General features: G+C 40.8%; 1 protein-coding gene across 1 annotated transcript in view; it reads left to right on the top strand.

The window, feature by feature from the left end:
- SEPTIN7 (septin 7) overlaps positions 1-21,015 on the top strand; it is a 106,827-nt gene extending 85,812 nt beyond the window's left edge. The window contains exons 9-13 of the mRNA XM_065400019.1: positions 6,219-6,344; positions 12,360-12,380; positions 15,455-15,590; positions 19,088-19,227; positions 19,798-21,015. Of these exons, the coding sequence (XP_065256091.1) occupies positions 6,219-6,344; positions 12,360-12,380; positions 15,455-15,590; positions 19,088-19,227; positions 19,798-19,837 (463 nt within the window). The 3' untranslated portion in view covers positions 19,838-21,015. The remainder of the gene's footprint in view (positions 1-6,218; positions 6,345-12,359; positions 12,381-15,454; positions 15,591-19,087; positions 19,228-19,797) is intronic.
- The last annotated feature ends 6,376 nt before the right edge of the window (positions 21,016-27,391 follow it).

Raw genomic sequence — 27,391 nt, 5'->3', positions numbered from 1 at the left:
AGTAAGTTAGACTTGAAGAAGAGTTTTGAGAATTGCTCAACACTTCTATACTGTCTTTCTGCAGAGAGTACTTATGGAATAAACTGATTGCTTTTTAACATATTAGTCCTGTATTCCAAAGTAAAACCTTTAGTCATGCAATATGACAAGGAACAATTTAAAAAAGTATCTTTTTTTCTCCTCCTGACAGTTGGATTTGATGTATTCCCTGTGTTAAAAGGTGATTGAGTCTCTCTGCCTTTTTTATCATGGGCAATTTTAGATTTATTTCCCAATCTCTTATAACAATGGCTGTTTGGCAGTTGAGCTTCACTCCAGAGGATTTTCTTTGAGCTGCTGAATGGATATTGTGGATAGTTGATACTTGACCTTTATCTTGGAGACACAAGTACTACTCGTAAGCCTGAAATGTGGAAACTCAAGTCAAGTTTGTGCTTGGAACTCTAACGTGTTGCCTGACAAATGTTTAGATGGATCTAATGTAGCATTATTACAAGACTAGAGAGCTATATTTCATATGGGTCCTCTTCATTTACAAGTTCACCTACAAAATATATTATTTTTGTAAAACTTATAACATTAATGTTTGGAATGCTGCAGTTCTTGGAGTAGTGTTCCTGTGGGTGCTCCTCTTCAGGTGTGCCAGTGCCTTTGATCGGAGATTTTTGATAGAAGTGTCTGTTCGGCCCGCACGTGTGCCCCACATATCCCCGTGCTCCCCACAGAGGCTATGTGGGGTTGTGTGGCTAAGTTCCTTCTCAGCTGCCTGTCTCTGTGGCCCCTAGGCGGAGGGGTGATCAGGGAAGCTTTGGGTGCTGCCCCCCGGTGCCGGCTCCGCAGCTCCCATTGGCCGGGAACCGCGGCCAATGGGAGCTGCAGAGCTGGCACCTGCAGGCAGCGTGTACCATGCAGAGCTGCCTGGTCCCTCCGTCTAGGGGACAGACATGCCGGCCGCTTCCAGTAGCAGAGCAGCGCGGAGCTAGGGCAGGCAGGCAGGGAGCCTGCCTTATCCCCACTGCACTGCCAACCAGGAGCTGCCTGAGGTATAAGTGCTGCCCAGCCGGAGCCCACATCCCAAACCTCCTCCTGCACCCCGAACCCCCTCATCCCCATCCCCACCCTAGAGTCCATACCCCCAGCTGGAACCCCCGTCCCACACCCCAATCCCCTGCCCAAGCCCTTAGCCCCCTTCTTCACCCCAAACCCCTCAGCTCCAGTCCGTAGCCCCCTTCTGCACCCCAAACCCCTAATCCCCAGCCCCACCCTAGAGCCCGCACCCGCAGCTGGATCCCCAACCTTCTGCCCCAGCCTGCACCCTGGGCCCCCTCCTGCACCCTGAACCCCTCATTTCTGGCCCCACCCCAGAACCTAGGGGAAGCCCAAAGCCCCCACCCCCACAGGGCTGGAGCTGCGAGCACTGGCTCGACCCACTGCGGGGGGAAGCCCTGAGCCTCCACCCTCCCCTATGGGGCTGTGTGGCCTCTGACTGATTTTTTTCTGTGGGTCAGTAGCCCCTGATAGAAAAAAGGTTCCCCACTCCTGCCTTAGAGGAAGTTCGGGAATCCCATCATAAACTCCTAGACATATTACACACTTTTGACACTGATGAAGATTGCTGTTCCAGACAATGAAGCTCTTATGGAGCCCACTAAGACTGTTTAGCAATCCCCAGCAACCACACTACTTACATGCAAGAAGGTGGATAGAAAGTATTACATCCCTGCCAGAGAATCAGAGTTTCTGGTTTTCTCACCCAGCTCCGAGTTCCCTGGTGGTGGAGGCCATTAATGAAGAGGGTAGACCACATAGCTCAAAGACCACCCCAAACAGTAAGGACCATAAGAAGCATCATCTTTTTGATCACAAATCTTACTCTTCAATTCCAAATAGCAAACCATCAGGTGCCCATGGCCAAATAAGATTATCTGAACTATGACAAATGTAAGTCCTTTGACCACCAACCAGAGGAATATTGTGACCAATTTAAAGTGGTTATACAAGAGAGTCAACTTCTGGCAAAAACGTTTCTCTAGGCCTCCTTGGATGCTGCAGATACAGCAGCATGATAGATATCACTGCAAAACTGGAGAACATCCTGGCTGCATTTATCTGGCTTCCTAAGAGAAGTTGAAAGCACCGTTGAAGACCTTCCCTTTCATGCTTACAAGCTCTTTGCAGACTTGACAGATACACCTCTTCACGCATTAAAAGACTCGAGCCACACTGTGATCCTTAGGGATTTATACTGTAAATAAGAGGAGATTTAGTAAGTCTCAGATGGCACAAAAAGCATGCCCAGCCCTGTATTCAACTTACTGTAGCCCATTTAAGCCCTGGTCCAAGAGGCCAAGGTCCTCTAAAAAGAAACCGTCTTGAGTTACAGCCATGTCTTCCCAACCATCAGCATCCCCCAAACAAGAGTTTTGAAGGGTAGGACAAGAGTCTCAACCATCCAGTCGACAAGGGTTTTACAGCTGCAACATACTACCCCCCTCACTCCTTTTAGATGTCACTTCTTCTACTTTTAGACTACATGGGAGAGCACAACATCGGACGAGTAGGTTTTGAAAGCCATAATATCTGATTACACTACCCATTTCATATCTATCCCTCCCACTTATTCCTTCTCCCTGTCCTTTTTCAGGGACACTTCTCACAATTAATTGTTGGCACAAGAGGTTGGCTCACTTATACACATAGGAGCAATAGAATTCTATTCCAAGTACTTCCTGATTCCCAAGAAGAATAGAGACCAATTTTTAGACCTCTGGTCTATTAACAGATATGTAAAACAGCAGGAATTCAGGATGGTGATCCTTGCAGCTATAATTCCCTCATTAGATTTAGAAGTTTGGTTTGCAACTCTCAGCCTAGAAGACACATGCTTCCCATATTGCTATTCATCATTCACAGAAGAGGTTTCTTTGATTTATAATCAATAAGGCTATGTTTTAGTCATGGGTATTTTTAGTAAAAGTCATGGACAGGTCACGGGCAGTAAACAAAAATTCACGGCCTGTGACCTGTCCATGACTTTTACTAAAAATACCTGTGACTAAAACTTGGGCGGGTGGCTGTGGGTGCTCTGGGGAAGGTGCCCCGGGATCCCGCTGTCAGCTTGTGTCTTCGTAATGCAATACGCCAAACTACATCTCAGAGGTCTAAAAGGATGGCTGCGAAAGGTTTACAAACCAAGAAAGCACAGTCTAGGCACATTACTGTCTGTTCCCCAACTTTTGGAAAGACACAACCAAAACATGTGGTGATGTTACATTCTTCCAGAATTGCTCTAACACAGTCATAACATCAGACGGTTCACTTTTTGAGTGGGCACGTCTCTGTCCTCACAAGGTTCAGGACAAAGGGTCTCTACAAGAGTGTCTTTTTTTTATATCAGTCTTCTGGAATTGATCAGTCAAATACGTTTGCTTACACTTTCTACTGCTGATCAGGTTCAAGTCAATAAAGATAATGACAGACAACGTGGCATGCATGCATTACATCAACCGTCAAAGAGGAGCATGTTCCCCATCTTTCTGTGCTGAAGTGTTAAAACTCTGGAATTGGTGCATATAGCCAACCAGATAGTCATCTAAGTTTCATAGATTCCAGGTATTCAGAACACTATGGCAGATGACCTCAGAAGATATTTCTCTCTTATGAATAAGAACTAAACTCCCAAGTCCTCCATGTGATATTCCTAGTCTGGGGGTTCGTGTAGGTAGATCTGTTTGCCACAGGAGGCAACACAAAATGCATCTTGTATTGTTCCAGAGGGTGTCTCAATCCCCAGTCCCTAGGAGATGCTTTCTCATTTCATGGAAGAAGGGGCTCCTCTATGTGTATCCAGCAACACCGCTATTGTTAAAGGTCCTCAACAAGATCGGGCCAGGACCTTTGCCAATGTGGCCAAGACAAGTTTGGTGCCCCTACCTAATCAGACTCACCTCTCGCCTTCTGTGTCATCTCCTGACTCAAGATGCTGGTCAAACACTTCACCCCAGCCTGCAGATTCTGAGGCTCCAAGCATGGTTCCTCAGTGGTTCTCAGGAATAGAGGTATCCTGTTCATCAGCGGTACAGCACATTTTATTAAACAGTAGAAAAGAATCTACAAGAAATACTTAACTTTAGAAATGGAAGCCGTATTCGTTCATGTAGCAGTCATCTGATTTCACCTATTTGTTCTCCCCTTCTCAGAGTTTGGATTACCTGTTGGAATTGAAAACATTGAGTCTTTCTGTGAGCTCCATGTGGGTACACTTCGCAGCAATAATAGCATATAGGGAGTTTTTCACTCATAGCTCACTCGGCCACAGCAAGATTCCTTGTTGAATCTCTACCCACAAATCAGAGAATCTTCTCCTAGCTGGGAACTGAACCTAGGCCTTAATTGCCTTATGAAGCATCCCTTTGAGTCATTAGCTACCTGTTTGTTAGTTCTGTTAATGAAGACAGCCTTCTTGGAAGCTATAACTTCTGTCCCAAGGGTTAGAGAAATGGGGGCTTTATTGGTGGACCCCCTCTTCATTTACAATAATCAGCAGAGAGTGGGCTCATCCCAGATCTTTACCTAAGGTGTCCTCAGACTTCTGTATTAATCAAACCATTCATCTCCTGTTTTTTCCCAAAATTACATTCGACTAGGCAAGAAGCCATGTTCCATACCCTGGATGCCAGGAAAGTATTAGCCTTTAACTTGGATAGGACCAAACCTTTTAGAAGCTCTCCTAGACTATTTGTATCCATTGTGAACAGAAACAAGAGTTCGGTTATTTTGAAACAGAGGTTATCAGTGTGGATCTCTGGCTGTTTTAAGATCTGTTATGAATGAACTCTGCTTCAACACACTTCACGAGTGATAGCACATTCCACTAGAGCAGTGGTTCTCAACCAGGGTACGCGTACCCCAGGAGGTACACAGAGGTCTTCCAGAGAGTATATCCGCTCATCTAGATATTTGCCTAGTTTTATTTACATCGGGCTACATAAAAAGCACTAGTGAAGTCAGTACAAACTAAAATTTCATACAGGCAATGACTTGTTTATACTGCTCTATATACTATACACTAAAATGTAAGTACAATATTTAGATTCCAATTGATTTATTTTATAATTATATGGTAAAAATGAGAAAGTAAGCAGTTTTTCAGTAATAGTGTGCTGTGATACTTTTTTGTATTTGTGTCTGATTTTGTAAGCAAGTATTTTTTAAGTGAGGTGTAAGTTGGGGGTATGCAAGACAAATCAGACTCCTGAAAGGGGTACAGTAGTCTGGCAAGGTTGAGAGCCACTGCACTAGAGCACTCTCTACTCCTGTAGCTTGGTTTAGGGATATTATCAGTTGCAGACATCTGTAGAGCAGTGGTCCTCAGTGTCTACCTTTTCTAATGATTATTATGCCTTGGTGCCTGCCACGAAATCAGATGTGCTATGGGTAGTGTAGTTCTCTCTTCTGTGTTGGACTCTGCGCCGAACCTCCTGCCCCCTTTGTGGGGTACTGCTTGGGAGTCATCTGAAGTGGAGCACCCACAGGGACACTACTCGAAGAAGGAGAGGTTACTCACCTTGTGCAATAACTGGAGTTCTTTGAGATGTGTGTCTCTGTTGGTGCTCCACTACGCATCATCCTTCCCCTCTGCTTCGGAGTCTCTGTTGTGGGACTTTAGCCTCAATGCGGGGCACGAAGAATGTGCAGGCCAAATGGACACTGCTACCAAAAATCTATATTCAAAGGCACAGGCACACCGGAATTGGAGCACCCATCAGGTGACACATTTCGAAGGACTCCAGTAACTTTATAAGGTGAGTAAGCTCTCAATTTTGAAATGCTATTCTGTGCAAAATATGCTGTCCTTTCTGTGACCCTACCATCATTCTTTAAGTTTGAAATGAAGGCATAAATGCTTGTAATAGGAAAGTAGTATGAGGCCTCATAAAAAAGGAGACCCTCCTGCAATTTTCTGTTGTCCTTACTGATTAGCACTTTGAATAAGTTATGTAGAATTTAACAGTAGGCTTATATATTGGTGCTCCCATGAACAAGAATATTTAAAAGAAAAAAAATTGGTTCTCAAATCCTCATTGTTTCGATAGGACAGAATAAATTTGATTGGATTATTAAATCTGCAAAATGAAGGTCATCTAATCTGATTTTCAGATCATGTTTGATATTCATGAAGAATGAACTCTGCTGATAGCCTGTACTTCTGTTGACAGAACTCACATGCAGGACCTGAAGGATGTCACTAACAATGTACACTATGAGAACTACAGGAGCAGAAAATTGGCAGCTGTTACGTACAATGGAGTTGACAACAACAAAAACAAAGGGCAGCTAACTAAGTAAGTGTTAAGTTTGTAACAACATTTGATGTCACCATTCTATATTTTCTCCTTAATTTCAGTCAGTTATCTCAAGTTATGAAGGCCTCATCTAAACACAATAGAGCACTAAAATTATTTAAAAAGAACAGGAGTACTTGTGGCACCTTAGAGACTAACAAATTTGTTAGTCTCTAAGGTGCCACAAGTACTCCTGTTCTTTTTGCGGATACAGACTAACACGGCTGCTACTCTGAAACCTAAAATTATTTAGTTGACCTAACCTATACAACTGCTGTGTGTAAACAAGCAAGAAGTTTAATGTTCATTGTGAATCTTTAAAGCATATTCATCATTTGAGAGTTTTTGGACATCAAGGTTTCTATTTCTGGGCCCAAGTTGTGTTTGGCTTCTGTGCTTTCTCTTGCTGTTGGTGCTCAATATTTTGTTTCTGAGGAAGAGTGGATTCACCTTATCTTTGTGCTTAATAACTAAGAATAAAATCACACATTCTCTTCCCCATCTTCAGTGGATTCTGCTCAGTATTGTTCAAAGCCTCTCATCACCATAGAAAACTTGTTAGTAACACATAGCAGCAGTCTTTCCATCTCCATGCTTTTGTGAGAGGGAAGCTGCTAGTGCAGTAGTTTAACCCCAACTGGTGCAGGAACAAAGAACTAAAAACGTTGGTCCCTGTCATGGTAGTACTTTGCATGCCATTCTAGTTCATTTTAAATTATGGAAACACAAAATATAAATTCTATTTATTCTTCCTATTCTGTTTATATAACAAATAAGTTAGCTATTTTCAAGAATTGTTAGATATCAGTACACATTTTAAAATTTTATATATTCATCTATGTAATAGTGAAGACATAATGTGTGTCTAAGGGAGCTAGTGTCAAATTATTTCAAGTTTTTTTTTTTTAATTATTCTTGAGGCAAGTTAGTCATGAATGGTATACTACTTTGATTGACTGAGAATATCATTCCAATATAGTATCAGAGTGTAGGGGTCCTATACAGTGACTGTCTCACAATTGTACAGCTGTTTTTCAGCGAGGGGTATCCCTGATATCTGGCAGGGGCAGGTCGCAGTCTGATGGCTATTTCACACTAAGGGCTTGTCCACACTAAAAAATTTTTACTGTTTGAATATGGTTCTGAAGGAATGAGTTAGCTGGCACGATGCTAAACATGTGCCCCCTGCTACACTGACTGCCACATAATAGAATCATGTCACTAAATCAGCTTTTCACAACCAAGTTCAAACACAGTAAAATTTTGGAGTGAAGAGAAGTCCAAAGTAGAACAGCATCTGTGCTTTGACTAGTCACGTTGTTACACACACGACCGAGTTTCTCACCTTGCACAACATCCTGCTCCACATCCTTTGAGGCTCTTGAGTGCTCAGAGAGATTTAAAATTTATTTGTAAAGTTTCTCTGCATTGCCAACAAATAGCATAGCATGGTTGATTGAGAGGGCAAGAGTGCGATAATACCTCTTCTCATCCCTCAGATCAACTCTTTGGTAATCTTATTGAGAAAATACTTCATGGGGTAGAGTGATTATGAAGAGAACTGGGGAGGAAGGGAGAAATGTAAAAGTTTGATTTGATGTTTGAATTGGGCATGTAGGGGTGAGAGGAGAAAAGAATACAGTTAAGTGTAAAAAACTTGAGGGTGCTTTCTCTTTGAAGTGGTAATAGTATCCTGGACTGATAAGTTCTGCCTTCTCCATGGGATTTATAAAGCTCATTAAATTGTGGATGTCATGTAAACTCGGAATCTTCAAGACATGTAAAGTTGCAACAAAAACAAAAGAAACTGATCACACTTACTTTGTGACATAATTTTGAAGTTAATACCATTGCTTTTACAATGAGGGTCAAGTAAGGGGAAAACACTGCATGTGCTTTGACTTCCAAAGTTTTACTTTTTGTTGATCTCACACCTTTACCCTTACTTCAATTTTGTTCCTCGTCAGCAGATTTCTACTTGTCTGTGCCCCCAAACCCAAACTCTCTCCATATGTTATGTAGTCTGAACACTGTAAATCCTTAAAATGCAATATACAATTGTATTCTTTGTTCTTAATATTGAAAACTTTTTTGTGTGCTGCTTGCTACAGATTCTGTGTACAGTATTCAGAGGTTCCAAAACCAATGTTACATTTGCTGCACTTATCATTTATCACTAAGGCTGCGAGTCTGTTGCGGATTCCGTGACTTTCCGGGACCTCTGTGACTTCTGCAGTGGCAGGTGCGGCTGGCCCGCGGGCCGCCTAAGAAGCTCGGGCAGCCCCTGGGCCAGCGGCAGTCTCAGGCCACCATGCCCCGCCTCCCTCCCCCCAGCAGCAGCAGGAGATTGAGTGTGGGAGGGGGCTGAGGCAGGGCGTTGGAGTATGGGATGGGGTTAGGGCTCTGGGCAGCACTTACTTCGGGGGGACATGCCAGCTGCTTCTGGGAGCCACAGAAAACCAGGTAAGGAGCCTGCCAGCTGCCCCTTCACCCCCAGCAGCAGCAGGGGTCCCAGGTGCCCCCGCCCTCCCATAGCACCCAAGTTTTAGTCAGGGGTATATAGGTATATGCTGGTCACTGGCTGTGAATTTTTGTTTACTGCCCATGACCTGTCCATGACTTTTACTAAAAAATACCCGTGACTAAAACGTAGCCTTATTTATCACTAAGACCTTTCTATTCAGAGCAGGTGTTGCCTATGCTTTTAGTTCTCATAAGTGTCTGGATTGGTACTGATGTGGTCTTCTCTTTCAGAAGCATGGCTCATTATTTTACCTCCTGCCACCAAAACCACCCCAGTCACTTTACTACAGTCCCTGGTTTGGCCTTTTGAGCTGGATGTATTTAATAAAGTCAAAGATGCCCTTCTGAACACTTTTTTCTCTGTGGCAAATCTCATCAGTTTAGGATCCTATTAAGAATCATAGCACTTCATTACTGTGTAGCTGAGGTAAATAAAGAGTAAATTTATATGCTAGTTGGCAGCTTGAGCCCTCAGTTTCATTCATCGTGGAGCTACTGTTATCTACAAATACCTGATTTAGTCCTTGCAGACAAGCAAAAAGATTTTCTTGCAGATTTTGAAAGAACTTCAGATCCTAGACCAGAGGCCCATAACCTTTCAGCATCCCAGTTCCTTCCTTATTAATTTTTAGTCTCACTCAGATTCCTGCCTCCTTTTCAAATAGAGAAAACTGGGTTTGCTTACTGTCATTTTGCCTTCTACCTCTCCAGTATCTTATAAGTACACACACCACTACTTTGCTTCAGATTGTTTGCTCCTATTGTAAATTCTTACCTTGCCCTTTTTTGAAAAATAGAAACATTTCCCATTTTTATATTAATTAAAAATGGGCTGTCACTGTTCTCACCAAACAGTTGCTTCATCCATAAGAACTTTTGAGCCACAGCATCTGTTTTATAAGTATTGTCACAAATTGAAACACTGACAATCTTTAAGGGTCTATATTTGTATCCAATAACTTTTTATTAAAGGAAAAGAAGAGCAAAGAGAATGGAGTCAAATTATATAGTTTTCATGAAACAGTACACTTCAGTAACAGTTTTAATAGAGTATTTTCCTTTATTTTGGGACACTTTTAGAATTATGTATAGTTACTAGTAAGAGTACAAGATGTATAAATTTGTTTGTAGGTTAGAACAGTAACCATACATTCCAAGGGATTGATTTGAAAATAATGTAATTAATGCAACACAGCTGTTTAATGCAGATGATAACTTTCTGGAGCTACTTGGGTTTTACAGCATAACTCCTGTTTGACTCTGACAGTGCAGACATTGGATTCCTTGCTCATTCTAACAGGCAGGATAACTGGTCACCACCCACATTCTCCCACTCCAGAGCTGCCTTACTGTGCTTTTCCAGTTTTGATTCCTGCCAGATTTAGAGCAACGTATAGGAAGATGATCTCTGTAGCCACATCTGGCTGCCATGTGTATTCTTTCATAGAAAGAAGGAAAAGAAAACAAATAAGTTTCATTTGTGCCTCCCCTCTGGAGTCTTAGGCTTATTTTTGCTCTCACTAAGAAACTTCTTCTCTCTGTGGCTGATGTGATTTCTGGGGCTGACACAGACAAAACCATCTGAGGCAATGCTTGAGCCATTTTTCTTGTGCTGTGACAGAAAAAAGCAGTCCCTTCTTTCTGCAAAGTGTCTGACACCTCTGGCAGATAGTTTGTGGTTCTGACTTATTTCAGAATTTTTGTGGCTGTTAGGGGAGCACGTGAAGTGGGTGAGCCCATTCATAAAACTTCAGAAACCTTGCATTCACCTTGCTAGTGATTAATCAGAGATTTACTGACCTCAATGGAGCACTCTCTCTATCAAAAGTACTTATGGGTCATTTTTGACAGCTGTATTTTGTAATATTTTGTATTAAATGTTGAGTTTATTGTGGCTACGCAGTTCCTTGTGAGAAAGTATTACTTACACACACACTCTCTCTCTCTCTCTCCCCCCCCCCCCCCCCCCGTGGTAATGTAAACATATTAGCCTTTGCAGCTCTGTTCCTTGAGTAAATTGTTAGCTCATTTCTTTGAACAAACCTCAGTGATTGACTATGAAAACAGAATTAGTAATATGTGCTACAAGATATATTCTGTATTGTCCAAATGCACCAAAACAAAACAATTTTTCTGGCCTTGTAATGACTGCCTTGAATTCCTCCCTTGCTTAGCAGATATTCTAATCAGCTGTTCTACAAATAACACATTAGCTTAAGAGAAATCCAAAGCATGTTTTTTCCATGATTACGTAGCCTTTTTGTATTTTAGGTTTAGTGTCTGATTCCTTCACATTTTCAACATCATCCCATCTCTAAAAAATATTATGTCAAAGGGTAACCTTCAGGTATATGGATAACTTGTCTCTTCACACTATGCAAATAAGTGTAATTGTACACGTGCACTGTGTGGCATATACAAAAATTGGCACTTGAAACCAAAAATGCTTAATTTGAGAAGTCCTATATTCACTTTTTGATGTGAAATAGACATTTTCAGTGAGATTAAAAATAAACCATGTTTTTATTATCAAAAGGTATATATTTGTATAAATGACATAAAGATAAGCCTTATCTGGCTACAGATATGTTCAATAAACTGTCACACAGAGTAACAAAATACGCAATGTGTAGATCCTTTTAACTGCTTCTTAGCATAGACTGCTTCTAACTCCTTTTGACTGTGTTCCTAAGATGTTTATAACCTTGCCACAAACCCAAGATTCTACGCTTCCTATAGACAGAACAGGAAATTCTAGGGAGCAATCCTAATAGTATGAATGGCTTCATACTGTGTTGCAAATTATTTAATGTAAAAATACCAGTTCCTGAAGGCTGAAACCTGATCTTTTCTTCTGATTTTACTATTGTCAGTGAGATACTAACACAACAAGCTCAAATTAAGATACCATACTCCATGTAAACGTAATTACATTGTATGCTTTTTAGTGCTGTTGAGTATAGCCTCCTGTGAGACCTCTGCTGGCCAGTAAAGTTAAGTGCTGTTTCTATAGCACCTGAACAGTCTTTCTCTTTAAATATAACATCCGTCATTCACTTTTAATATAATGACCTTCATTAGGTGACAAATTTTATAAGGCAAATAAGCCTAGAGATGGATTACTTTGGTTTCAGAAAGCTTACTTAGAGCAAGTAGTTAAGTTAATGTCACTAAAACATGTAAAATCACTTTAAAAGCATGCGTACTTTAGTCACACCACTGTAGGTAAACTATCTTTGAAATATCTCTGCACATCAAATCTGCATTAATATTTACATGGTGTAGTGATTAACTAACTGAATTTTGAAATAAACATAACCAGCTTTAACTAACAATCTTTCATTTTACTGTGGAAAATTTGCTTTTGGGGGAAAAAAAACAAATTTTAATTAGCTTTAGGAATCTATAATGAATTTGCTTTTTTAATTACTGCTTTTTAGTTTTTGTGGTTTTATTTAAGCATGCTAAGCCTCTGTATTTTTTGTTTTTTAGATTTGACACAGTTGAAGGCATGTAAGTGGTTATTTAAATTTTTCCAAAGACTTCAGACAAAAGCTCTTTAAACACATAAGACCTTTAATGTTAAGTGTTACAAAATTTAAGTTTTCCTGTTATTCAGCTTCTGCATCTGTTTTTACTTTAGTGCTTTTTGTTCTAAAACTGCTCTAACATTTTAGATTAAAAGTTATAAATATCTTCAGTGACAAATATTCTTCATAGAACACTCCATCTTATTTTTGAAAGATTTCGGTCAAATTGCATGAGAATAACAAAGACTGGAAGAGCACTATAGTGGTTGAAGATGTATGTAAATTATGTAATTCACCCAGATTGGCTCTGCAGTCTCTCGTTAGTTCCAGAGTAATAGTTATATTAGTGCTTATTGAGAATTTAAGTAATGAAAATTCCACATCTCTAAATTTCCAGCTGTTTAAGGAGGGGTTAAACTGGCAAACTTGTTAGTTTAGTCAAATTCATTTGACTATGGTTTTATCATACAAATGGCTTGCAGAGGTTCCACTTTGTGTATACATAGAATAACATAAGCTTTCTCTAAACCTTAAAGAGTTAATATTACACATGTATATTATTTTTTATGGGGAGGGTGGGAGTGTTCCTGATGCTTTATTGGACTTCCCTTTTCCTTTGTGCTTAAACCCCATTGATTTCTCTAGATATTGCTTATCAGAATGAGAACTGTGTACTGATCCACTCGTAAAGAACTCCACAGTGGATATTGGCCTGCTAGCTTACTGAACTCTCCAAGGAGGCTAAGACTTGACATTTTGGGGGAAATCTGAACAATTTTCTTGAAAATATGGCTTGGAAGACCTACCTACCCAATTCTTAGGTTCTGGTGTCATTAGGGAGCCAGTTCTGTTCCCATTTGAAGTCAATGGGGGTCTTGGCAGTGACTTAAGTGGCAGTAGGACTGAGGCCCCTAGGTCCATGGTTCTTTACATAGAATAGAAACTTTAAAACTTTACATGTCTCTCAAAGAAAGGTATGTTAATATCTTCAGGAAGTTAAATTTTGTAATGTTTTGACAATGTGTTTGTTTACACAGAAACACTACTACTCAAATTCACTAAAACATTACAACTGATGTTGCACACTCCTCTCATGAATTGGTTTTATGTATTATGGTACTGGGCTTGTAATCAAACAGCACTCCAAGTTATATGCTATTTTCATCAACAAAAGGTACAGATGCTAACAATCAACCTTTGTACAGTAAAAGTAAATCCTGAATTTGGAGTAGGATCAGTTTCCATTTGAAATCTAGTATGCTGCTAACATTTGGTCTGCTGCTCTAAATTTTGCAAAGCAGTTCAGATACATCTCAAAAATACCTAAAATTGTCACCTTCTGAAGCACATATTTGAAAATGCTGGAATTTAAAAACTGTTCAGTTGGCCTTGATTTCATAGGATACATTTCATTTTCACTTCATTAGTGGCAATCTCATATAGCTGAGTTATACGTAAAAAATGAGCTATGAATAGTCAAAACAATTCAGACATGTTTGATACACCCTCCATTGCACTGACTACACATTTTGAACCCTATTTCCCTCTCCTAAAAGAATGAGTTGCAAGTTTTGAATGAAAGAGACACTGCATATTAGAAATGCTTTACTCTACCTCAGATACTTTTAGGAGAATTCTGAAAGCATAAAACACATTCAAGCACAAAAAGCAAATACTTTATTTTTGATGTAATCACACCTAGCAACTCCAAATACAGTTTGCTTTCTTAGATGAAGGTTGGACCATCTTAGATGGATAAACATTCCCTGCTCATTTATCATTTTTGTTTTGTGTGTGTGTGTGTATGTAAATATCCAAGAGAGTGATAACGCAAACAGATGTGTGTATATATATATTTATTATATTATTACATCCATATGCTAGTTAGAGCTCATTTTTTCAAATGTTTTTGAAAAACATACATGTTCAGGCTGAAATTAATTTGTTCCGGCTGTTCTTAATGTTTGAGTACCAAAAAAATTACTCTTACAAGGGGCTGAGTGTATACATTATCTAACCATTAGCCAGAAAGAGTGAAATATGTAATGAGTCTATGCTGGATTTTACAGAACAGTGAATGAGTCTATGCTGGATTTTACAGAACAGTGAAGACTATAACATTTCTAAAATGCTATTTTAAACTGAGTAGCAAGATTAGTAAATCAGTTGCCTGAAAGTGTCTGGAAAAAATTAAAAACATGTATTTGAATTAGGAACATTTTACAAAGTAAAATATTCCATGCTAATAACACTTCCACAAATAAATCTGAAGTCCAACTGCTCAAAACCTCTCAAAATTGCTGTGCGTTCAAAAGAATCAAGCACAGGAAAAGATTGTATTTAACACAACGCTGAAATTATGAACTTACATTTATTTGATAATTCCCTTAGAAATTAAGATTTAAAAATCAGTTTCTCTCTACCTGCAACACTTTCTTTTTCTCTTGCTCTGTTCTAGTTTAAGGCTGTCTTTCCATTTTTGTGTGCACAAGTATTTTGGTGATTGGAGGGGCTGTAGCGTTGGAAGATCACTAGGAAGATGCCACTTCTATTTTTGAGTTTTCGTTACTGAATTTTTCCTGATTTGACTGTCCCCTAGCGCAGTGGTTCTCAACCTATTTACCACTGTGGGCCGCATCCAATACTACCTCTTTTGCCCTGAAGATGTCACATGGGCCGCAGCTCTGTGCTGATTGGGCCGGAAGCAGCCCTCGGGCCAGAGGTTTAGAACCACTGCCCTAGCGGTTCTATTAAAGGTAGTAAGTAAAGAATTCTCAACATATGACTGCATTATATTTAACCTAAATTTAAATATAAAAAATGTAAGATGTTTAAACTATGAAATAAATCATATGTCTCTTTTCATAGTTTAACATTGGTTTGATCGAACATATGCAGTCTTCTGAAATTATGAACATTTAACTTAAGATGGAGGCACATGCAGACGCATCGTTCCATTTAATGTCTTGTTTTTTGTTTGCCTTGCCTTTCATTGTCATCTTGTATTGCAAAAAAGATCACTTCTTTATTGGTTAACCTGCTCTGGGTTTATGGCAGGAGCCCTCTGGCACAGATGGAAGAAGAGAGAAGAGAGCATGTGGCCAAAATGAAAAAAATGGAGATGGAAATGGAGCAGGTCTTTGAAATGAAGGTCAAAGAAAAAGTTCAGAAACTGAAGGACTCTGAAGCTGAGGTAACCAAAATGTGTATTAAATTTCAATAACATACTCAGTGCTGACAATGGGGAGAGAATCCTTTCCTCAAAGACACTGTAACATACACATGTTTTGGAGGTTCCCTCATGACTCCATAGTTAAGAATATAACCTTAAATTAGAATTTAAATGAAACTCACTAATAATTACCCAAGTTACACTATTTAAATAAAGGAGGCAAGCATGTATTTTCAAGATAACTTTCACATTTAAACATCCCCTCGTTTCACTTCCATAATCATAGCATGCTAAAAATCTCTCCTCTAGTGTCATGTCTGTCTTTGCTGCCCTAAAACGTTACTTTGGACTTCAGCTAATTTATGCACTATATAATGTGAATCTTTTATCAATAATAAAGGCCTTTCTTGAAATCCTTTGACTACTCTGCCATAATGCCTGTAACAAATCAACCAGTTCATGATGGTTAGCTTAAGGAGTAGACAGGTATTGCTTGCAACCGTTTCAACTTTTGTGACTTTTTAAAATTGAAAATCTGTATAAAAATTGTATAATTTGACTCACTCACCTCTCGTGTCCCTTTGTATGTCAATTGTTTTAGATTGTAAACTCTTCAGAGCAGAGACTGGGCTAGTCTGTCATACAACGGCTTTGCCAATATAGCTAAACCAGCAAATCCACCTTCTGAAGACACAGCATATACTGGCATAATGACTGTTTTGCCAATATAAGCTGCGTCTATAGAGATGTTTTGGCCGACAAGCTGTCTGTCTGTTAGGGGCATGATTTTTTTTTTTAACCACACAGCTTACTGACATAGCTACGCTGGCAAAACTTTGTAGTGCAGACCTGGGCTATTACATGTTTATACAGTTCTTAACACAATGGAGTTCTGATCCTGATTGGGACCTATGGGCACATTTGTAAAACAAATCAAACAAGTGGATTTTGTAGCTCTGCTAGGAGGCAGCTTCTCCAAAGAGGTCTGGTGCAACAACCATACCTGCAAATTAAAAAAATCTTAGCAGGCCTACAGGAAGCTTGGAGTAATAGAAGCACTTACAGAACCCCTGCCAGCCACTCTTTGAGGAGCCAAGGAGGCAGGCAGGACAACGGGAGAGAAGTGGACAGTGATACCCTGCTACTCTTCACTATCCAGCCCGGTTGTCCTCCCCCACTACCCAAACTCTCTTCTATTACATATCCAGTCCACTAAAGTCTGCTTCCATAACCTCTCTCAACCCATATTGCCTTCCCAGTGTATGCTTTCTGCTCCCTATTGAACTTGTAAACATCTACAAAATTAAGTTGTACAAGTTCAAAGACAGCAGAGGGGGTATAGACCGGGAGATTTGAACTGGGTTCAGGGAGTATGTCTGAGTACTTTAGGATGAGTGTACTATGGGCCTGGTGCACGAAAACATCTTTCAGGACACAGGTCATGGAGGGAAGAGATGTAGAAGACCTGGAGCATGAAGAAAACTGTACTGGACATGTGTGTGGAAGAGGTTGGAGGGTTACAGAGAACATGGGCTACGTGAAAGGAGACAAACATAAGAGTGACAAGGGGTGTATTATTTATTCATGTTAAACTTTGCACACATTAGTACACTTTCAACATGGATAAAAGCACAGACCCACCTACAGATCACCACAAAGTCTTCAGGAGAGAGCCCTGCAGAGATTGGCTGCTTTACTATGGTGGACTTTCAAAGGCCTTATCAGAGCATATATTGTTATATCACAGTTGCATTTTAACTTTTGCTAATAGTCCTGGAAATTTCTCCGCCCCACCCCCCCAACATTTTTAACATAGTTATGGTTGTTGTAGTTATATGGTTGCTTGTCAGTGCAGTCACGTAGAATCAAGAAAATCACCAGTTACATCAGTACTGATATCTAAACCAACCACAATTTGCATCTTACCACCTATACCATAATATCCAGATGTTCCTGGCCTCCGTTTTACATACAGCTGCCCACAACACACACTATAATTCCTAATAGGCATACTCAAAACACAACCTTAACCTTAACTTTTACTTCACTTTGGGAAGAATTCATGTAACGTATTTAGATATGCTTTTACATTCTGTCAGCAAAGATACCTTTAAGACTGAGTTGTGAGAGGTATGTGCACTCTAGATGGCTCTGTTGATAGTACATTAGCAACCGTAACTTTGTCCAAGTGTTGTATATGGGATATAATATAGGTTAAAGATCAAGGCTGCAATGCTTTATTTAAATGAAGTTCTGAAACGCCTCTGTTTTCAGTGAGATTGAATGCTGAGAGATTGTTTGGCAAACAAGTAGAGGAAGGAGTTCTGAAATGAAATCAAGTGTGAAGGCAAGAGCAAGAGACAATACAAGGGGCATTTGGGAAGGAGGCTTGAGAGGAGCACAGACAGCAGGTGAAGGGTAGGAGAAAATAAGAGCAGCAATGTAAATATAGATTGGGTTGTGCACAGCTTTGAAAGTAAGAATTAAAAGCTTGTATCTGATATCAAAGGGGAGAGGAAGCCAGTGAAGGGAGTCAGGCCTGGTCTACTTATAATTTAGGTTGACATAGCTACAGCACTCAGGGGTGTGAAAAATCCTCACCCCTGAGACCCATAGCTTTGCCAACCTAGTCCCCAGTGTAAACGCAGCTAGGTGAATGAAAAAATGTTTGTTGACATAGCCAATGTCACTGGAGGAGGTGGAGTTCCTACAGGGATGGAGAAACCCCTGTTTTTGGTGTAGGCTCAGTCTGCAGTATGGGGTTATGCTGGCACCATGAGGGGGAGTATGGTGGACTTTTTAATCGAGAGGGGAGTGGAGGGAAGGGGAAGATGAATAGCTATTGCCAGTGACATGTCCAGAGGATGTCAGTCATTTAGGCCCTATCTAGACTAGGGGGAAAGGTGGTGTTTTAAAACATGTTAGCTAACCCATTTTAACATGTTTTTAAACACCACTTAGCTAGTAGAGAGAGATTTTTAACACCTTGACCCTATGCTCTCCCCACCCCCAGAGAGACATTATAGAACAGATGGTCTGCTTCAAAAGCAGTAGATCTAGCATGAAACTGAAGAGACTCTTCTATTGATTGTGATTGGCTAGGTGGCTGGTTGGCTATGATCAGTGCTTATACTGTTCTAATCATCTTGTGGCTTTGTGCTCCCCCTGTCTGTCTCTAGCTGTTTGTTTCTAGTCTTCTGCTTGGATTGTAAACTCTGGGCCAGGGACCATCACTTTTATGATTGTATAATGGGATTGTGGCTTTGAGGCATTAAAGCATTATAGATTATAAAGGCAGGAGGTATAGTCCACATGCTCAAGAAGTTTGGAGGGAAGATGGTGAAGAAGATAGGTTAGAAGTGGTAAAGAGTGGAATCAACAGTTTTGGTCTCTAACCAGGGTCCTCACTTAGTTACAGTAGCTGATGTGGCATACTGTACAATACAACTCCTAATCTTGTTCCTAATGTTGCAGTGTTTGTGCAGTTTTTGACTATGTACTTTGCCTCAATTTCTTAGCTCCAACGACGCCATGAGCAAATGAAAAAGAACTTGGAGGCGCAGCATAAAGAATTAGAGGAAAAGCGCCGCCAGTTTGAGGATGAGAAAGCGAACTGGGAAACTCAACAGCGTATTTTGGAACAACAGAATTCTTCCAGGTACATAGGATTTTTGCTAAAGTTGTTTGTTTCTAATGTTCCATATGTTCTGTAATTATTATTATTAAAAGAAAATTTGATCATCTTAATACATCTCTACACAGCTTGACCATCAAAATTTTTCCTTGGCCCATTCAAAATGTCACACTGCTTTTTCGTATATATGAGCATATTTTGGAAACGGGGAGAACCCTAGCTTCTATAGCAGGCACACATGTTCAGTACTTGCTAAATAAAACTAACCTCAACAGGTACCATTCATCACTGTAGGAAAACTTTATTAGAATTTGAAGGCTGATTTAATTTTACTTACTTTTCTTCGGCTTTTATTTGAGGGCTGGGAACTCAAACATCTGACTGAAAGCATCAGATCTTCCATCTCCTGGAAGTAGGAGTGTAATGGCAAAAATATTGCTATGCCAGTGCTGTGTGCATTGTATGCCAAGGAAAATTCCTTCCTGTGTCTAAACTAGGACAGCTGAAAATTGCATATTTTAAAAATATATACATAATGTGCTGAATTTTTTTGACCATAAAATGTTTTTATTTTAAAATGTTTTATTTTCTTAGAACCTTGGAAAAGAACAAGAAGAAAGGGAAGATCTTTTAAATACATCTATTGACCACCAGTTATGTATTAGTTGCCAATATGCCAGCCTGGACATCAGTGTTCGTTGGATCCATTTGACCAGTTTTGCACCAGTTGTATCCATAACAATGGATTTAACAGCATGACAAATTTTTTGTTAATTTTGATGGAGATTGAGATGCCTTGAATTGTCTAGGATGTTGTGTACTTGGAAAAATAACAGCTCTAAGTACTTTTTCCCTTTTTTAACAGATGTCATTTTAACACAAAAGAAAACATTTTACTGTTGTACAATCATGTTCTGGTGGGTTTTTTTTGTTTACAGGATATTCCAAAATACAAGGACTCTGGAAGGTTTTCAGTGAGGATAAATTGCCATAATATGATACAAACTATGCTTCTCTATTATAATACAAGAATTCCATTCAGTGCAGCATATACAATAATGTAATTTAGTCTAACACAGTTGACCCTATTTTTTGACACTTCCATTGTTTAAAAATACACATGGAAAAACAAACTTATAGGCTTACAGTGCACCTAAAAGCTTTTTATAACAACCCTTCTTTGTTTTGGATTCTTTAAATATATGCTATCCTCATTTAGTAACTTCTTTAGCCAGAAGAATTTCATTACTGCTTCATTTTTGTAATAACATTTAATTTAGATATTTTTTCATATATTGGCCCTGCTAAATAGAATATAGCTTCTTTCATATGGTAGGAACCAGTGAGTAAATCTTTCCTTTAACTCCCTTTTTACATTTTATGGTAAGTAGCAGGAAAATGCATTTATAGGTAATTTTTAGGCAAAATTGTGGAGTTAACTACCAACCTGTTTCTACCTGTGTGCAGTCTTTCTTTATTTTACTAGAAATGGGAATCATGGCCTCTTGAAAAAGTCACCATTTTGCATTTAGCTGTATTCATATACTGCATTTCTGTATTTTTGTTTGTATTGTAAAAAGTCACATAATAAACAATGTTGTGATGTAACCTGCTGATGTGTGATACGCTTTCAAGGAATTGCATAGCAAAGTATTCACTATGGGAAATATTTCAATGTAACTACGCTTAGATATAAAAATTAACTTTGCATTTAGTCTGTCTATATGTCAAGTTCCCAGTTAAGGGGTGGACAAGTGTATTCAATCTGTGGGTTATTGACCTAATAAAACATGTTTAAGTGGCTGAGTACTATACATGATTAATTGTGCCCTGAAACTTCAAACTAAAAACTTCTTATCCAGAAGAGGGCATCAACTTTTCATGCATTTTTTGTATTGTCCAAAATAGTAAGGTGTTCAGACACCTTTTCTGATATTTTCCGTGGGTGAGTCTCCATTACTCCATCCAGAAGTTTTAAGTATTCATGGTTATCAATGGCACTAGGGGATGGCTGTAGCCTCTGGGATTTCTCCACTGCTTATCAAAAATGTAAGCGAGTCCAACTGAACTGAACTTGGTAGCTGGGAAGGTGGCATGTAGCTTGTAAAATGCTTGAACCTTACACAGGAGAATGTACTAAGCTTTATTTGCCATTATAGAGGCAAAAGAACTGAAAGATTCATGTTGACATTTTTCAGACAATAGATATGGCAGCATACTTCCCAATTTGTTCTACATTGCAGGAAACAATAGTTACCTGAAGGGACTTCTTTAATGGGGGAAGAGAATCCTAAAGACACTTTGCTTAACCAGACGTGTTACTTTGAAATGAGTATAGTCCTGATTTGGGATAAGAATTTTTCCATTGTTAGCTGCAGAGCCTTCCTATTAATATTTTTTCAGGTGGCATTCTGACGACTGCATTCCTCTTAACCGGAATGATTAGAAAACTCATGACATACACACTGAAATGTATTTGCAAATGGTTTAATTACAACTGACCTTTTGCTCCAATTTGGCTTCCATGCATTTTACTGAAAATGAACACGTGTAGCCAGCAATGAGACTGGTAAACCAATTTCCAGTTTATTGTATTGATTTAATGGATAAATAAAAATTTATTAAATATGTTAGTTGCTTGCACAAAGGTCACTTGTATTATCCGGTAGTCATTTTGCCTTCTGTTCCAGTTTGTTTTTGCACAGGATTCCCCTTTTGTTGGTGTCGATGGCACTCACTCAGATAGCCACACCCAGAACAAGGCTCAAGAATCATCTGAATTTGAGTTATTTTTATCATTCCCTTTGAACATAACACATGACTTCTTGCAATGTTAGCATTCAGAATCCTGTTCTCTGCAAAATGGGTGTAGCTTTTCTTTAAGCAATCTGAATTGCAAGACCCTTTGTATTGTAATACACGTAAAGCTTCTTCATGCTGTCCCAATTGTTCCCCCAAGACACACTTTGTAGAACATGAGCCTCTTCGTGTGTGTGTGTGTGTCCAAAAAAATTGAATAATCTGAATTATAGAGGACTAGCAACACCTTTAACTGTTGTTCTGTAGCAATGTTGCTCTTAAAGCTAGTCAAATGCTGGGCAATTCCAACATTTGAACATTTCCTTTTGTCCCAAATCAGAAGGAAAATCCTTGCCCGCAAAAATGAAATGTGTGAAAAAATCATTTAGGAAATAATAAAACAATCGTATTGAACTGTTTTGTGTTGACTACATTATAGATATGAAACACAGCTTTTCAATCTGTCAAATCAGCATTTTCCAAAAGAAAATTGTTCCAATGGAAAAGTTTCAACCAGTTCTAATTGCTATCTTTCCAAAAATATGATGGGTTAATATGTGTGTGTGTAAATTTGTCCTGCAACTTTCCCAAAATAGGGTATGGTTTGACCAAAAGTTGGAGATTCTAGTCTGGTACACTAGATGCTGATATTCTTGTTTGCCTAACTGGAGCACATTTCTTCAATATCTAGCATTAGAAATGGCTTTTCTTTAAATACATTGTAATATTTTGAATTATTTAGTTTATATTAAAACTGTCCATTTTATTTACTAACAACTTCAGAACAAGAAAACTTGTTTAAAATCAAAGCAGGTTTTTTGGATCACAGATATACCATAATTTGGCTGTGACACTAGACATGCATCTTTATTGATTGGCATGCCATTAACTTTTGCCACACTTACTCAAACAATATAATGTATTGAGGAATTCTGAATAGATTTTCATATTTTCCCCATTCTTTATAATAAGTCAGCAGATCCCATCAGTGGCTAAAGTGTTTGGCTCTTTATTCATTGTAAAACAGCTTTTAAAAACTGTTTTTTATTCAGATTGTTTATTTTAATATTTTTAACTTATAAAATCATTTGGTTTAAAATTTAAATTTAAACTTACAACCAGCCTTTTCCTAAACTGTTAAGTCTGGGAATCTTACTCAACATCCAGCTAAATAAATCTATCAAATTGGGAGGTGGGGGGGAATTGTGTTGTAAGGGCTGATAGATGTTTATATATATATATATATATTGCTGCAATTTTTATTGCAGTATATGACATGGCCTATACTGTTAGTTAACACTTTAAATACAATTGGATAAAATTAATTTAATTAGAAAAACTTCCTGGGTCTGTATCTGGGAATAACGAGATTACAAATTTGTGGTTCTCTCCAAAACCTTCAACTGATAAATTAAGCAATCCAATATAGAAATCTTCTCTGATGCCCAAGAGCTTTAGTTATACATCGTAGGTAATAGATTGCTCTGCCTAGTTGTTTCCCATGTGAAATATTCAGGGGTAAAAGACTTACTGGTATGGGGGCCTGGCTCTGGGTTCCGGAAGGGGCGGGGCTGGGCATCAGCCTCTCCCAGCCAACCCTTCTACCAGCCCGCGCTGCCCAGGGCTGCAGTGGTGAAATTAAAGAGCCCGGGGCTCCGGCCGCTGCTGCCGTAGCAGTGGTGGTAGCTGGGAGCCCCAGGCCTGTTTAAATCGCCGGGGCCCAGGGCAGCTGCCCCTTTTGGCCCCTGCCCCAGTGGCCCTGGCGGGGGCAAAAGGGACAGGAACATCGGCTGTGTACAGGGCCTGTACCGATGGCCACTTCTTAACAGTATGCTGTACTGGCCCATTTTCATCTCTGGAAATATCACAGTAAATCTTCTTGCATCACAGGCTGAATACCACATTTCCTCTATACTGTGGTCTTAACTAGACAGTTATTTCCCTTTTTTATCAGCATCACGGCTTTCCTATAACATACCACTAGATGGTGTCAATCTGATTAGCTCAGTGGTAGGCAAACTACAGCCTGCGGGCCAAATCTGGCCCGCGAGCCACACCACGTGGCTCGGCCCTGCTCTGGCTGTGGCGCTGGGTCGGGGGACAGACCACCCAGCTCCCAGAAGCCGCAGCATGGCTCCACTCCGGCTCCTATGCAATCCAATCAGAGCTGCAGGGGCAGTACCTGCAGATGGGGCAGCATGCAGAGCCGCCTGGCCGTGCCTCTGTGTAGGAGCTGAAGAAGGGACATGTCACTGCTTCCAGGAGCTGCTTGAGGTAAGTGCCACTTGGAGCCTGCTCCCCTTGAGCCTCTCCCCACTCCAGCTCTGATCTCCTGCTGCTCTCCAAACCCCTTAATCTGAGCCCAGAGCACCCTCCTGCACCCCAAATCTCTCATCCCCAGCCCCACCCCAGAGCCTGCACCCCCAGCTGGAACCTGCACCCCTTCCCGCACTCCAGCCCTGATCCCTCTCCTGCAGACCAACCCCAATTTTGTCAGCATTCATGGCCCGCCGTACAATTTCTATTCCCCGATGTGGCCCACGGACCAAAAAGTTTGCCCACCTCTGAATTAGCTACTTCTCTGTTTTTTCAAGAAGAATCTACTTAGACTCCTCTGAAGGTAATAAAAGTTTGGAGGAGCTCCCATACTTACTTACCCATATAAGAAGCCTACTAAACTGGGTCACCTGACAGTAAATGAATGTTAACCATGCTTAGGCTGCATTCTCCTAGGGTTGGGGGTGGGTGGTGGCGGTGGTTGTGTTTTTTTTGTTTTTTTGTTTTTTGTTTTTTTTTTTGGTACTCTTATTTTTCTTGGCCTAGGTAACGAGTCATCCATCTTTTTCCTTGGGTCACTGCATATTCATCCTAAAATTATTTTTGCCAAGAGGAGTTTCTTGAAAAGCATTCTTCCATGGCAAATTAGTCTGTCTTCTACTGGAACAGGAGAGAATCTATGAATTTCATTGTAAACGGCTTGAAACTATTTTGCATATTAGTTAGGTCTCAGCTGAAGGCTTTTAAGCTAAAGGATGACATTTCCAGCCCAATCCTGAGGTATCTTGCTTCAACTGAGGGAAAACAGTACAGAACCAGTGCAACCAACCACCACCAATTTTTTAATTTCCATATTCCCAATTCACGTCGCATGGTCCATCCCTCTCATTTACCTTCAGGAAGCCATCAAGGGCTGTAGTAGCCACGGGTGGGTGTCCAAATAAGGGCACTCCTCTGTCCCAGGAGCAACTGTGAAGACTACCTGCATACGATCTCTCAGGCTCCTCACAAACATACTAAACTCTTAGGGTCCGTCTACATGGGGATAAAAGACCTGCTGCAAAGCCACAGTGGGCCGGGGTCAGGTGACTCAGGGTCACTGGGCTCAGACTGTGGAGCTAAAAATTGCTGTGTAGATGTTGGGGCTCAGAGCCCCAGAACTTGGGCTCCACCTGAGACCAAACAGCTACATCATTTTTTCAGCCCCAGAGCCAAGTCTCGCAAGCCTGGGTCAGCTCCCCAAGGCCAGCCATGGGTGGGGTTTTTTGGTCCCTGTGTGTATGAAGCCTTGTTGAGTGCTTCTGAAATGTTGCCTCTTACTGTTTTTCTCCTAACACAGCACCGCCAGTCCTCTAATGAAATATTCAAATGTTGCTCTGGGCATCTTCTCTTATTGCTTTAAATCGTTGCAGATTAAAATGTTCTTTTTAGAAGTGTGGATTATATGCCAGTGTTTGACACGCTCTGTGAAAATGACTTGAGAGGCAGTTTTTAGAGTGCAGAGAAAGTTGTTTTTGTTTTCAAAAACTTTTGAATGGTTTGAATAGAGCGAGACAAACATCTGGTGGTTCTGGAACAAACATTATTCCCACGATTATTTGGTTTGTGCAGTCCTCAGCAAAAGTATGGAATAAATAACTTTATCCAAGTGAGACAACACAGGCCACTGCTCAACAGGTTTTCCCTCTTTACACACTTCAGTGAAATCACAGAAGCTGAGCAGCATATCAGGTGTCCTGAGCACCTGTCTTTTTTTTTTCTTGTACAGCACTGAGCTTTCTCCTCTTGTTTCAGAGATTGCTCTAGATTAAATTCTCCCAAGGGGCCTCCAGAGTGGGAGGTGGTTTTGGAGAAGTATCACAAGAAGACAATTTGCTGACAAATGTGAAAAGGCTAAGAGAAAAACTAATAAACGTTCCTTTTGTGGCAAGGCAATACAACTCTAGTTCTCTGCTGCCTTCACCTCTGATGCCACACCTCTGAACTGCCATCCTTAGTGGTCTGAGGTAGTGAAAAGGGGGGTGTCTCTCCAGCACGTGGTTTTATGAGGAGCACACCTTTTTAGTATGCCTATGGTAAGTAGGCCAAGATAATACTTGAGGTGCAGTTGCCTTAGGGGCTCCTGTTCTTCCTGCTTTTCTGTTAACTTTTCCAGGCATGCTAGCTCTAATCTCTGTAGCAGCTAAAGCCCAGGAGACGGCTAGTGAAATCAAATAAACAGTTGCAATGGTGACAAAAACCATAGTTCAGGTATGTGCTGGAGGAATCTTTTGGCTGCTCCCAGGAGCCCCTGGTTAAAAATCTTATCACTAAATGGATGGGAGCTCTCAAGTAATTTACCTCATACTGAGTGGCGTTTACTCCTTCCTTTGGCTACTGTTGAATCATTCCTTTTTCAGAGAGGACTTATCCCTGTGGCTCATCAAATAGTGCTGAAGAGCACTTTGGGGGTTTGGCATGGAGCAGTTGAGAACAGTGGAAGGATGGTTGTTTTCAGAGCCTAGAGCTGGGGTGGGAAAACTATGGCCCGACAGCTGTTTTAATCTGGCCCTCGAGCTCCTGCTGGGGAGCGGGGTCTGGGGCTTGCCCCCCCTCTGTCACTCCAGATGGGGAGCTCCATGCGGCTCCCAGAAGCAGCAGCATGGGCCCCCCTCCAGCTCCTACATGTAGGGGCAGCCAGGAGGCTCCACTCTGCACGCTGCCACCGCCCTCACAGCTCCCATTAGCGAGGAACCGTGGCCAATGGGAGCTGCAGGGGCGGTGCCTGTGGACAGGGCAGCATGCAGAGCTGCCTGGCTGCGCCTCCATGTAGCAGCTGGAGAAGGGACATGCTGCTGCTTCCGGGAGCTGTTTGAGGTAAGGGCCGCCCAGAGCCTGCACCCCTGAGCCTCCCCCCCCCCGTAACCCAACCCGCTGCCCCAGCCCTGATCCCCCTCCCATCCCCCAAACCCCTTGATCCCAGCCTGGAGTACCCTCCTGCACCCCAAACCTCTCATCCCCAGCTCCATCCCAGAGCCTGCACCCCCAGCCAGAGCCTTCACCCCACCTTGTGTAGCCCCAGCTCTGATCCCTCTCCCGCTCTCCAAATCCCTCGGTCCCAGCCCGGAGCACC

This window comes from Emys orbicularis, chromosome 2 (assembly GCF_028017835.1).
Source record: "Emys orbicularis isolate rEmyOrb1 chromosome 2, rEmyOrb1.hap1, whole genome shotgun sequence".
NCBI lineage: Eukaryota > Metazoa > Chordata > Testudines > Emydidae > Emys > Emys orbicularis.
Note: the sequence above shows the minus strand (reverse complement) of the source record. Positions and strands in the feature narration are given on the sequence as shown.